This window comes from Ambystoma mexicanum, chromosome 5p, assembly GCF_040938575.1.
Source record: "Ambystoma mexicanum isolate Mex_15411 chromosome 5p, UKY_AmexF1_1, whole genome shotgun sequence".
NCBI classification, from domain to species: Eukaryota; Metazoa; Chordata; class Amphibia; order Caudata; family Ambystomatidae; genus Ambystoma; species Ambystoma mexicanum.
In genome coordinates, this window is record NC_090930.1 from 10,268,924 (window position 1) to 10,281,941 (window position 13,018).

General features: G+C 46.3%; 1 protein-coding gene across 1 annotated transcript in view; it reads left to right on the plus strand.

Moving 5' to 3' along the window:
• Positions 1-11,628, plus strand: part of LOC138480450 (vomeronasal type-2 receptor 26-like) — a 70,161-nt gene extending 58,533 nt beyond the window's left edge. The window contains exon 3 of the mRNA XM_069612235.1: positions 10,727-11,628. Within this exon, the coding sequence (XP_069468336.1) occupies positions 10,727-11,628 (902 nt within the window). The remainder of the gene's footprint in view (positions 1-10,726) is intronic.
• Positions 11,629-13,018: the final 1,390 nt, after the last annotated feature.

Consider the following 13,018-nt stretch of genomic DNA (forward strand, 5'->3'; position numbering starts at 1 on the left):
GAATCTCGTTCAAATGACCATCATAGTGTCTTGTATGCAGGTATGGTTTCCTCAATGGGTACTTCACCTCCCATATTCTCTTAGGTATAGGTATTCTTATGGGTACTGCACAGAGCCCACGCTCTACTCTTTGCTGGTTTAACTGTTCAGTATACGTCACAGACTTTGGTTCATACGTTTTAGGTATTGTAGGCGGGGCAGTTGGAGCAGGGGTACTTGGCTCCTCCTCTACAAGTCTACTCCATGCTGCGCTCTGGAGCTTTGTGGCACAACCGGAGGGAAGACTCCAGCCAGATCAGGTTCACCTAGCCGGAGCCTGATGGATCGGATGCCTGGCAGAGGGAAGGTGAGCCCCCTGAACTAGTGCTCTGTGCTGTCTTCTCCCCACCTCACCTTAATTAAGCCTGGCGATGCACCCCACTCTTCCCTACACGGAGCGTACTACCTGCATCAAGCCACTGGGCCCGCTGGAGGACTGGCATTCGTGGCCCCCTAGCTGGGAGGGACTACCGAACTGAGCACATAGTGGAGTATTTAGCGCCGCGCCCTGCCTGAGGTGCTGACTGATCTCGCTCCACAATCTGCAACTGGTGGGGCTCCGACCCTCGGGTGGGTCTAGTCCCGAGACTACTGGATTGGCCCTGACCTGGGAAAAGGTGATAGACTCGCCAAGGGCCTGCGGCTCCGGGCAGCCCTCCCCATAGCCTTCTAAGGGCGTGTGCAAATGCCCCTAATCCTAGGCATCCCTCCTGATCAATGACCATCGACAACACAAGCAAGACAGCATCCCTGCTTCGGAATCTCACTGGAGTTGTGACCCGCTTCACCTTTGAGATGTGCTGGGAGAAGACAGGCGATCTGGAGACACGTACTTAGGTCAAGAACACAAACATAATCCTACATACGCACTGGCAGCAAACTGGTCCCCAACCCCGGGATATACTAACTCCTCTCCACCACGCTGTGTATGCTTACCTCTCCCACACTGTTATTCTATGAGTCCACACATATACAATAAGGTATCAGACTGCCCAGAGTCCAGATAAGGCAAACGTCAATCCATAAAAGGGAGGTTGATGCAGGGCTCTATATCCAATAAACACAACGGGCCCGGGCAACTTTCAATCGTACCCCGGGGGAAGGGACCGAGAAGCAACTTTTGCTCCACATCATGCGCCAAAACTCCACGGCCAAGACCTAGAGGAAATGCCACTGTGTGTCCCATCCTAGCACGCCTGACCTGGCTGACATTTCTGGCCTACACCTGACAGTTCATGCACTGTTCATCCCCTAGAAGCAAACCCACTGGGCATATCCACACCTATTGACTCAGCTAGGTAAAACCCACTCTTGAACTGACCCCCGGGTGCACTTCACCAACAGAAGCTATGACCAACGGCTCTGGCAGCGGAAAGAGAAATGGTGCGATGGATACATTTACAAAAACTACCCAGCACAACGAAACAAACCAGCAAGAACTGCCCCTGCCTCCAAACCCGGGTCCGGGTCCTGTCTGACTGAATGGGGACTTACCAGGTCATTCTGACCTTGAAGGACCCGGTAAGTCCCCATTCAGTAAACCATTCCCCATTCCCTTTTGAGCCTCATAGGGCTCAATGGGAATGGGGAAGGTGCTAATTACGGGCCCGCAAATAGCAGGCCCGTAATTAGCACCCTGGTCCCTTAGAGGGACCCGCAAAGGACGTGTGGTCAGACCACATGTCCTTTGCGGGTCCCGCTAAGGGACCTTGGAATAGGACGGTAAAGGTTTACCGCCACCGGCATCCTTACCGGGGCCGGTAAACCCTTACCGCCCAACTTGGAATGAGGCCCATAGTGTCTATCATGACACCTAAGGGATATAGTGCCTATCTCATCTAAAGGGTATAGTGCCCATCTGACGCCTAAGGGATTTAGTGCCTGCCCTCTCTCATCTAAGGGACATAGGGCCTCATTCCGAGATTGGAGGTAGTCATGGCGCTATTAGCGCCATGACTACCTCCAATAACGGTACTGAGTCTGCCCTGGTTCAATGGGGACTTACCAGTCTATTCCGACCTTTGCGGGACTGGTAAGTGGCCACTGAAAATGGCATTGGGTGCATATAACGGCCCGGTGCATGCCAAGGCCGTTATTTGCACCCTGGTCCCATAACGGGAACTGTAAGGTGCGTTTGGTCCGACCAAACGTAACTTACGGGTCCCATAGGGGGAACTCGGAATAGGGCGCAAAGGGATACCGGGCACCGGTGTCCTTACCGGTGCCCGGTATCCCTTTGCGCCGAGGTCAGAATGAGGCCCATAGTGCCCATCTGACTTGTAATGGATATAGTGCCTGCCCCTCTCTCATCTAAGGGACATGGTGCCCATCTGACTGCTAAGGGATACTTGATATAAGCTTCTTGGAAGGTGTGTAATGCTGAAAGATCATTGTGAATCAACCTGGGCCATTTCCATGGAAATGGATGAGCTTATCTGACATGCAGCGTTTTGGAGTAAAGCGCTATATAAACTAAATAAATACAAATAAATACAAATGTATGTTTGACACATGACAGCCATACATTTCTCTATGAGTTTGGTATCTGTCTATTATTCTCCTACCTGTCATTTACAAAAAAAAATATTGCTACTGGGAATATCCTCACATGGATGTGCACCATTCATGATGCAGGAGATGACACTGGCGGTCATCACAAGTTTGCCGGTTAAATGCTGGACATTTCCACGATGCCGGTATAACCGTCTCTGGCAGGGCAACTTCCATAAATACCGGTGCATTGCAAGTCCTTCGTGTGCGCACACACCCCTGCCATAAACAGTAATACCCAATGACTGAATTACCGACGTCGGCTTCAATCCACCGGTATTACCTGCAGAAATGTGCCAATAATACTGATACCGGCACACAAACTGCCGGCAATTCTAGCACTGGAATTACCAGCACCGGAATTACTGGCGCCAGAACGGGAAGAAACCGCAATCCACTTTGAATCCCCCACTTCCAACTGCCATCCACTGTTGCGGGAGGTGGCAAACATGTCTGGAAACCAGAAAAGCTGAATCCCTAACATCTGAGGCTGTGCTGACTGCACTGGCAGACACAGTGGTGCAGCACACCGAAAAAATCTCACCGGCAGGCAGAGAAAGACTGTCATATGGCAGGAGGTGGTGGACATGGTGATGGCTGTGTTCTGTGCCTGATGGTCCAGAACCTCATCTCCCAGCACAGGGAGGAGGCAGCTACCACAGCAGGGGGGAGAGTGTCACCCTTCCACCTCATGCCCTGGGAGGAGACATACAGCTTCATCCTGCACATGGAGGGCATTGTTGGGGTTGGAATGACAGAGGCAGGCGCTGGGACCCAGGGCGAATGTGGTAAGTACAACAAGCCCCCTGTAAAAGCAAATATTGTGTCCTAATACATGCATCCCCAAGCACAGAACCACCTAATGTGCAAGTGAATTGGCCCAATGCATGTCAGACACAGCAAATGGGCAGATCGCATACACACATGCCAGGGAATGCCGGTGTACGTAGCCATGCACAAGCATTGTAGCAAAATGTGTACAGCCCCACACATGGACACATGTGAAGCGCACATGACTGGCAAGGAAGTCCATGACATGAATCTTTGGCCCACCACGCACACAAAAAAGGCACCTTGGCATGACAACAGGCAATCTGAACTCCCACTAGCTACATTTGGAGCATGACACCAAAGCGGCCACATGAATAGACAGGACAAACACAATGTTGCATGGGTGTAATGCAAACCCACAAACATGGCTCCCAAACAAGGGCGTGCGTTTGGGGTTGCCACTGTTCACGTTTGAATGCAAAAAGTTTTGCTTGAAGCAATTTGAAGCAATGAGTGTACATTCCTTTTTTCACACAAGTCCTACTGTGCTGGTGCATGATATTCACAAAGGTGCAAGCGGTGTGCAGAGTGGAGGGTAAAATTCAAAGAAGTTCTCAAGCAGTTCTTGCCAGGCAATGTGCCCATCCCTGGCCTCTAGTCACTCTGTGCTCACAGGCATGAGACCAGCTGTCACTTAATCATCATCCTCTGTGAGATCTGGGCGCAATGGTACATTGCACAGGCCAGGACTATCTGACCAGCCCTGTCTGGTATGTATATGAATGCACCTTCAAACTGGTGTGGGCATCTGAACTGGGCGTTCAAGAAGCCGATGGTCTTCTCAATGGCCCCCTGGTCCTCACGTGGGCCCTGTTGGTTGCCATTTCCTAGAGCGTCTGAGGACTCCTCAGAAAGGTCATCAGCCACGGAAGCAGTTGGTATCCAGAGTCACTTACAAGGGGGAAAGGAACAGGTGGGACTCGTGATGCCCGCCAGTGGTATTACCTGTCACGCGGCATCTCAGTGGTCAATCTGTGGATGCATGTCTCATTTCACATTGTGCAACACTGTTTCACATTCCAGGCCTTGAATGTGTATTGCAATACCAAGGGGGTTGTCCATTCTGGCATGGTAATTCTTGCACACAGCGCACAGCCAACACACATTGCAATTTGCTGTCTGAATGTGAGGGTGCCATGCCATAATGGTGTGGGCTGGGTCTGTGCATTGCCACCATGTGTGGTACCTGATGTGATTCTGATGAGAGTCTGGGTCACATGTGAAGGTGAAGGTGGTCTGTGTGGCATCCATGATGGTGTGTGTCATTACTTATTAACCCAGTGCAGGCCAGGTCTGATGGCAGGGTAGTGACCTTCAATAGTTGTTTGACAGTGTCATTCTGTCTATGGGTGAGTCATTGGGTGATGCAACTTACGAAGTCGCCATGGGAATTGTTGTTGTTTGTGTGCCCTGCACCTAGTTGTCATGCTCACCTGGGTCTCTGTGGGAGCAATGGATTCCTCCAGTCTCTTCCTCTCGTTGCCCCTGAGCTGGGAAGCTAACCTGCCAAAAGAATGGGTGTTAAGAGGGCTTTCCGTAAATAGACTTTCCAAACCTCCCTCCGCCCTCCCGGTGTCCCTAGTGAGATGTATTCCCTTGCTTTGGGTGTGGCTCACATTTTGGTTTAGTGTGGCACGCTCTCCATCCTGCATCTGAGGGGGTGCAGTAGTCTCGGATCCGGGACAAGTTGCTTCACTAGGTTCAGGCAGATTTAGATGAGAAACGCACTCTGTGGTGTTTACCCAGTTACAACACTGGGAATTGTTTGTAAGTTCAATTCACAGGCTTAATTCCAGGAGCCCACGAAGCAGAAGCTGCAGATAAGTTCAACAGCGAGCGGAAGATAAGTCCAATGGAGGCCAGTTATTTCACTGGCTTGAGTGCGTGTTGCATAGGTGAGTTGTTGGTTGTGGAAATGCTGAGCGTTAATTTTGAGTTCTTTGTCATTGCAGGTCTCCGAAACGGAGCTGCTAGCTGGATGCGGGTGCGGGAAGAAGAATTCCACTAGGCTCGCATATGACGGTAAGTAACTGTGGCCGCGCGGGAGGCTGAGGCATTAATTGCATGTGCGCGCTTACTAGTTCTGACTTGTTTTCTCCTCTTCCGTAGATCGGGTCCGGAGCGCTGGAGAGAAGGGCCGAGAAAAAAACTTGCATCAATCGCGAAGAAACAACAGGCGACAGTTCCACTGGATATCAGGCCTGCGATGAAGCTGAAACCGGTAAGGCTTTACTGTGCTGCAGAGCAGCAGAAAAGGTAAGGATCTTGCATCAATCGCGAAGAAACAACAGGCGACAGTTCCACTGGATATCAGGCCTGCGATGAAGCTGAAACCGGTAAGGCTTTACTGTGCTGCAGAGCAGCAGAAAAGGTAAGGATCCGGGCTGCAGTGAACGTGTGCTCAAATCTACAAATGCACATGAAGCATGGGCCAATTCTTGGGTGTGGCTTATATAGGCAGCCACACTCAAACACTAGTAGAGTTTCACAGTTCCACTCAGTTCCTGGAGGTCATACAGGCATCCATGTTGGAAGCACTGGACGTGACTAGGAAGTGAAAGCTTTGCCAGAACAAGCTTATGTGAATGATGTACATTCTAAGACTCCCTCAATGCATGTTTTGCTTGCCAGGCCTTTACCCATCTAGACCCTAATTGTGTCTCCAGCTTTCCCCCATGTGTTTGTATTACTGAGGTCTGGATTCCCATGCTGGTACCCATGACACTAGACCTGGCCTGTACCCCAGAGCTTACGCCAGGTGCGTGTGGGCTGGGACAAACTGTTCTGGTCATGTGCGTGTCATTGGATAGACACAGGCAAATGTGCATCACTGTAATGTGTTATTCCGTGTGAGGATAATTCTTCCAAAAGAACATGAGTAATTTTTTTGCTTGGTCTTAGTTGCTGCTTTCAGTCATCTCCAGGCTTGACATCGGACGCTTGGGGTTGCCCCTGGATCTACATATGATTACCCTAGGTGGCCATGTGAAGCCGTTCACTGTTGGGTAGGACCGGTCAGTGACTAATGATTCCCCAGTCATCTCCTACTCTTGTGTGTTGTGACCAGTCACTTGGGTGGTGTTCTTGTGGGTGCTGCATGCACAGGGACCATTCCGGACATGCATTTGTGACACTGTTGCCCCCACCAAGTTGCCTGTCAGTCATGCTGCAATGTCGATGTGATTGTAAAAAATATATACATTTTCCTAAGAAATGGCTGTCAAATATAAAATACTAGCCGGAGTACCCACCGTTGCCCATGTCCTGATCGAGTGGTGTCTCATGTGCCCTGGAGGATGTTGCTCTTGACCTCATGTCTGCAAGTAGTACCTCAGTTTGCTCTGGTGTCTCATGTGCCCTGGAAGATGTTGCTCTTGTCCTCTGGTCAGCAAGACGTGTTGCTGTTTTTTCTTGTGTTTCAGAAGCTCTTGATATTGATTTTCGCTTTCCTTCAGATGGAACTTTTCAAAGTGATTTGCATTTTTGTGTGCGGTCACTCAATGGCTTCAGCACATTTGAGAAAATTCCAAGAAAGATTGATTGATTGTGCTCTCTTCTCGTGAATGAATTTAATTAAACTTTAACCATTCCATTGCCCATATTTGGAGTGGCGAGATATAAAAAAGGAATATTTGTTTTAATTACCTTTCAAAATGCTTTAATACACCCTTTCGAAATGCATACAATAGTAATACATTTCAAAGGAATAACCAACACATCGAACTTTTTGCTTCAGACACTTTTCCAAATTGTGCCTCCTTCTAGTGCCTACTGTAGTGAATTGGGGTGACAATCAGTAAATTAGGGTGCCTAAGAAGTAAATGTTTTATATCCAATATAGACTACAATCATGCCCAGACAAATGAGGAATCCATGCAAAATGTGGTAACAGTGGGTTCAACAGTGTGAATTTGTATAGCCGGACAAACATACACACATTCATCCAAATTTGTTTTGCATATAAGATTTTTGCATCCAAACATAGACTACAATCCTGCCCCAGATAAAAGAGGAATCCATACAAAATTTGGTAGATGTGCGTTCAACAGTGTGGATTTGTTTAGCCGAACAACAATACACACACACATACCTACATTCAGCTTTATATATAAAGACGGAGAGAGTTATTTTCAAGCATTCCCCCGAAAACACTGCTCACCAAAATTGATCCATTACAACACCTCCTATTTTAGAAACAAGGGAGCTATAACCACGGCTGTAATTAGTTCTAAGCAGAGGACAATTGGTGGCCATATGGCGAATGGTTTCGACCTTTGATCCACCTAATCGGCAGAGTCTCTCAGCCTGAGGAATTCCCTTCCATGCTTCTAATATCTCCAGGGTATAAACCATCTAGATGCCTACAATCTAGAGACTGTTTACTCTTGACCTTCCCCCCTTCAGTTTGCATCTGAATGGGAGACGCAAGATTTGCGGTCTTTGGTCCAAAACTGCGGAATACTATCCCCAGAGAAATCAGGACCACTGAATTACTCTATCAGTTTCGTAAAGGACTCAAGACATTTTTGTTCAGATAAAGGTAAATACCTCACCATAGTTGCTGATCTTGCCACTGTTCCTTCTATGGGCTCATTTCTTGCTCTGTTTGAATTTGTTGTTCAAGCTGCAGCGCTATACAGATTAGTCCGTCATATGCGTGCTATAAATACCCAAATACAAATACACAGGTAAGGCAGCTGATTAATCACAAATGTAGCATGAAATCCTGAGCCCTCTTATTATTGCATTTTTACCAGATAGTTGACTGGATGAGTAAACTGGAACCCTTGCATTATGTACAGCAAATATTTAGATTTGGTTGACAGATGTAGTATACATTGAAATCTATCCCAGAGTTATGCTTTCACTTTAAATTCACCTCTGGCTGCCGTTATAATAAAAGGTTACCATAAATCTAATATCGTCATCAAATTTGCAGATTTCAATTTGTAATCTTTAAAATATTTTGGTTTATGCAATTTTCCTTTAGCCATAAGGGAGACATTCTTTAATAGATTATCACAATTAGTGTCCATGTCCAACAATTTTAGGTCGAAGGCCCTGCGATTAATCTTCCAGATTGTTTTCAAAGAGGTTACGTCCATTTCACAATATATAGCCTATATTGATACACATGTTGGCAGTCCCAAGAAATATTTCTAAATGTTCGTTTCCAATGTGTGTAACCACAGTACTTCCCTTTCCAAGATGGTTTGTGCCAATATAACATTCCCAGTATAATACATTTTAATATATTTTATTTAGAAATTATGAGGAATGACAGCTTCATGCATTCATCTCCCACTGTGTTCCAGTTATACATCTTATACATAGTTATACATAGTTATACAATCTGTGCTCAGATTATAAAAGACGCAGCTAGGGATCTACCCCTTTCATTACCAAACTTATAAACCTGTCATTCACTAGCAACTCAATCCCAAGTAATTTGAAACGATCATGGGTTCTACCACTGTTGAAAAAACAAACACTCGACCCGTCTATACCTACCAACTATAGACCTATCACCACCGTCCTGTTTTTACTAAAAATTCTTGATAGAGTGCCCTACGTACAAATTCAAGAATACCTAGAGACAAACCAACTATTAGAAATTTGTCAGTCTGGCTTTCACCCTCAACATGGAACAGAAACGGCCCTTGTTGATCTCAAAAGTCAGATCGACGAACTCAAAGATAAAGGTAGGGCTGCCATCCTTCTTCTCCTAGACCTTTCCGCTGCCTTTGACTTGGTTGACCATAAAATCCTATGCAACCACCTGTCATCGGCAGCACATTTCTCTCACACTGCGGTCACATGGATCCAATCCTTCTTTGCTAACAGGACTATGCACGTCTTCTCACCGCTAGCAGCGGCCGACCCAATTCCCATCACCTGTGGTGTCCCACAAGGTTCTTGTGTTTCGCCTACTTTGTATAACATATTTACAAAGCCACTATTCAACAAGCTGGACCTTCTGGGTGTCACCTACACCAACTATCCAGATGACACCAAGATACTCCTAACTCTATCCGGTAACTACAACTCGGACTACACCTGGATCAACAAAGTCTTCTCCATCATTCAGGCATGGATGGCCACACATGGCCTCTGCCTGAATGATGAGAAGACTGAACTGTTCCTTGTCGGATCCCCCAACACCATCTTGAAGCTCAGCACCAGCTATACTAGCTTCATTATTGATGGAAACACTATTCCTATTGCAAAAAGTGTAAAAACCCTCGGCTTCTACCTAGACACCAACACTAACCTCTCCAAACAAATCAACATGACCGCCTCAGCCACTGCTTACACAGGTAAGCTGATAAGGGCCTGTAGACCTCTGCTATCCTCTAACAGTTGCCTCACATTAGCCAGAGCACTTATACAGTCTAAATTGGACTACTGCAACGGCTTATATGCAGGCGCAACAAATTGCAGGTCCTTCAAAACAACGCACTCCGAGCTGCTCTTAATATTCCTAGGAGAGAACACATCTCTGCTATCAGAAAATCATGTAAATGGCTCTCCATCCAATACAAAATGGATCTAAAAATGATCTGCCTCACCTACAAATCCCTAAATTACCTTGCACTGCCTTATCTAACCAATAAATTCACCTTGAAACCTGCTACCAGAATCACCAGATCCACCAACACTCTATGCCTGGTAGTGCCTAAATATACCCTAAAAAGAGCCAGCGGAACCAGTTTCCCGGTTCTAGACGCCCAACTCTGGAATACAATTCCTCCTGACATCAAATCCATCCCCACTTTTCAACCTTTCAGAACCCAGGTCATCACCTGGCTGCTAAATAAATAACACCACCTCAGGTCCTTCGGGACACCTCACATACATACCAGCACTCACCCAACACTACGCTGCATTATTGATACTAGCTTCTACAGCCCTCGTATCTTTGTGTATCCATTTTCTAAATGTATAACGACATAGCACACTGTCTGTTTGCTATCTGTGTCAATTGTATTTTTGTAAATGTATAACTGCTGCACAATTGTTGCAATGTACTTTCCTATGCCTGTAACCATATGCTTGAGCGCCCATATACCCCTGGGTCTGGAGCGCTATACAAATAGAAAAAAACTAAACTAAACTAAACAATGCTTAGAAAAATATTACAACATGAAGCCCAAGGCTCATCATGTGACCATTTGACAGCTCAGCATATGTTATGATTATTTCCGGCGAAAGTCTGGAATTACTAACTCCTGATTGGATGACAGTAAATAAACAAGCATTCAATGACGTGTTCTAATGAATAATACAGATATTTATTTCCTTCTAGATTCTGTTGACTGCAGGAATTGTCCTGAAGATCACTGGCCAAATGAAGGGCACACCCAATGTGACATGAACACCCTCCAGTTCCTCTCCTTTGAAGATCCTTTGGGGCTCATCCTATCATGTGTGGCCGGCCTCCTCTTCCTTGTCACATTTTTTGTGCTCTGGGTCTTCAGGAGGTACCAGGACACACCAATCATCAAAGCGAACAATCGAGGACTGAGCTACCTGCTCCTCATCGCCCTCATGCTCTGCTTCCTCTCCACCTTCACCTTCATTGGCCATCCTATGAGGGTCAGCTGTATGCTCCGACAAAATTCCTTTGGTATCGCCTTTTCCATCATCATTTCTACCATTCTGGCAAAGACCCTAACTGTGATTATAGCCTTTAATGCCCGTGACCCCAGCAGTCACTCTTCAAGGTGGCTGCGAACCAGAGTGACATGTGCATTGGTCCTTATGTGTTCATCTGTTCCAATGCTCATATGCATGGCCTGGCTGTTTGTCAAACCTCCATTCCCAGTGAAGATACAAATCATTAACATGACCATCCTCCAATGCGATGAGGGGTCTGTTGTTTTTTTCTACTTGATGTTGGGATATCTGGGATTGTTGGCCAGCGTCAGCTTTGTGGTTGCATTTCATGCCCGTAATTTGCCCCAGAGTTTTAACGAGGCCAAGTTCCTGACCTTCAGTATGCTTGTGTTCCTGGCCGTCTGGGTCTCCTTCATCCCGGCTTACCTGAGCACGCAGGGGAAGTACATGGTGGCCGTGGAGATTTTCGCCATTTTGTCTTCTGGTGCTGGACTTCTGGGCTGTATCTTCATTCCCAAGTGTTATATTATCCTTTGGAGGCCCGACATGAACACAAGGCAGCACTTAATGCAAAGACAACCTAAAAAATGAAATGAATCTAGATGGCTTGCACATTTTCCATCTCAACAACCCTTCCTATTGCTATCATTATTATTTTATGTTATTATCACAGCATTTGGAGCCAATAAAGCTTGGGATCAAAGACAGAACTTTATACCTGCTGAATATAGGCCCATTAAGTGTCAGGAGGAGCCGCTGCTTGTCCATTTTGAAGTGGAAATTAAGAGACTTTAGTCAGAAAATTCATCCATCAAAGGACAAAACAATACAAACTGATATTCAGCTAATGATTGTTAACGGCATAAATAAAAACTAACATCAAAACAGATGAAAACACATTGGACCTCAAGAAAGAGCTTAGAATCAATGTATCATAGATATACTTATTTATTATGCAGGCCCTACCTTCTTATGAATTCCTGAAAAATAGGATAGAATCCACAATGAACAAACTAATAAATACACTCATTATATAATTCCACAAATCTATAGCAGCACCCACAACGAGAGGAAAACTATAGCAGTGAGAACAAAATAGATTACTACTGGCACAAAGTTATAAGTGCAAGGAAGCATCTTCTATACTTAAAGTAGAGCAGGCACAATGAATGAGGAAGAACACAAGCTGGGGCTTGTCCTTCTCTACTCTTTTAAGTAACTTTTCTTCCGACCAACTTCATTTCACACTCTTGGCAAAGACTTAACCGCAAACTTCTCTGAACTTTGTGATCCTCTGCAACGACTCTGAACCATTAAGATTGGCCCAAGCTATTGATTTGAATCCTCATTGTAGCACACCTTTTCTAGATTGCCCTGCCTACTTACTTACTTCTGTGTCATCAAAGTTTGAAGATTCTGACCCGCAGCAGGGCTTCAACGGCAGGTTCAGTCGTGGTAGTGGTCCTCTTCTTTTAGCTTCTCTTCGGTTCTCTTGATCCAGTGGAGACTCTGCCTTCCAAGTCCCAGAGACCTGCTATTTATGCAGTTTTCCCCCATTCACACAGCCTGGCTGTCAATCACGCACAGGGTGGCTGTCCTGGCAGGACAGTCACCTAGCCAATAAAACAAGAGTGCGACTTGGGTTTCCAAGGGAACCCTGTGCAGGGGTCCTAAAACCCCTCTCGCACATCCTGTCTACCCAGACATTCAGGCGCCTATGGAGTGCTTCTGTGCAGAAGCCCGCCAAAGGACAGCGAACAAAGGAACCAAACCTGGTTTGGCGGGCAGATTAAAACACGAAAAAGTCCTTTATAAAAAGAAATGGCAGATAAACTCAGCCGGAACCAAATAAAATTAAAAGGGGTCCAGCGGATTAAGGTTCGAGGCTACTAGCATAGCTTAAAACAGTATCAAGGCTATTTTCATAGTCTGCGGTAGGGAAAAAATGGTAGATACCACTGCCACCAGCCAAATCTTAAAG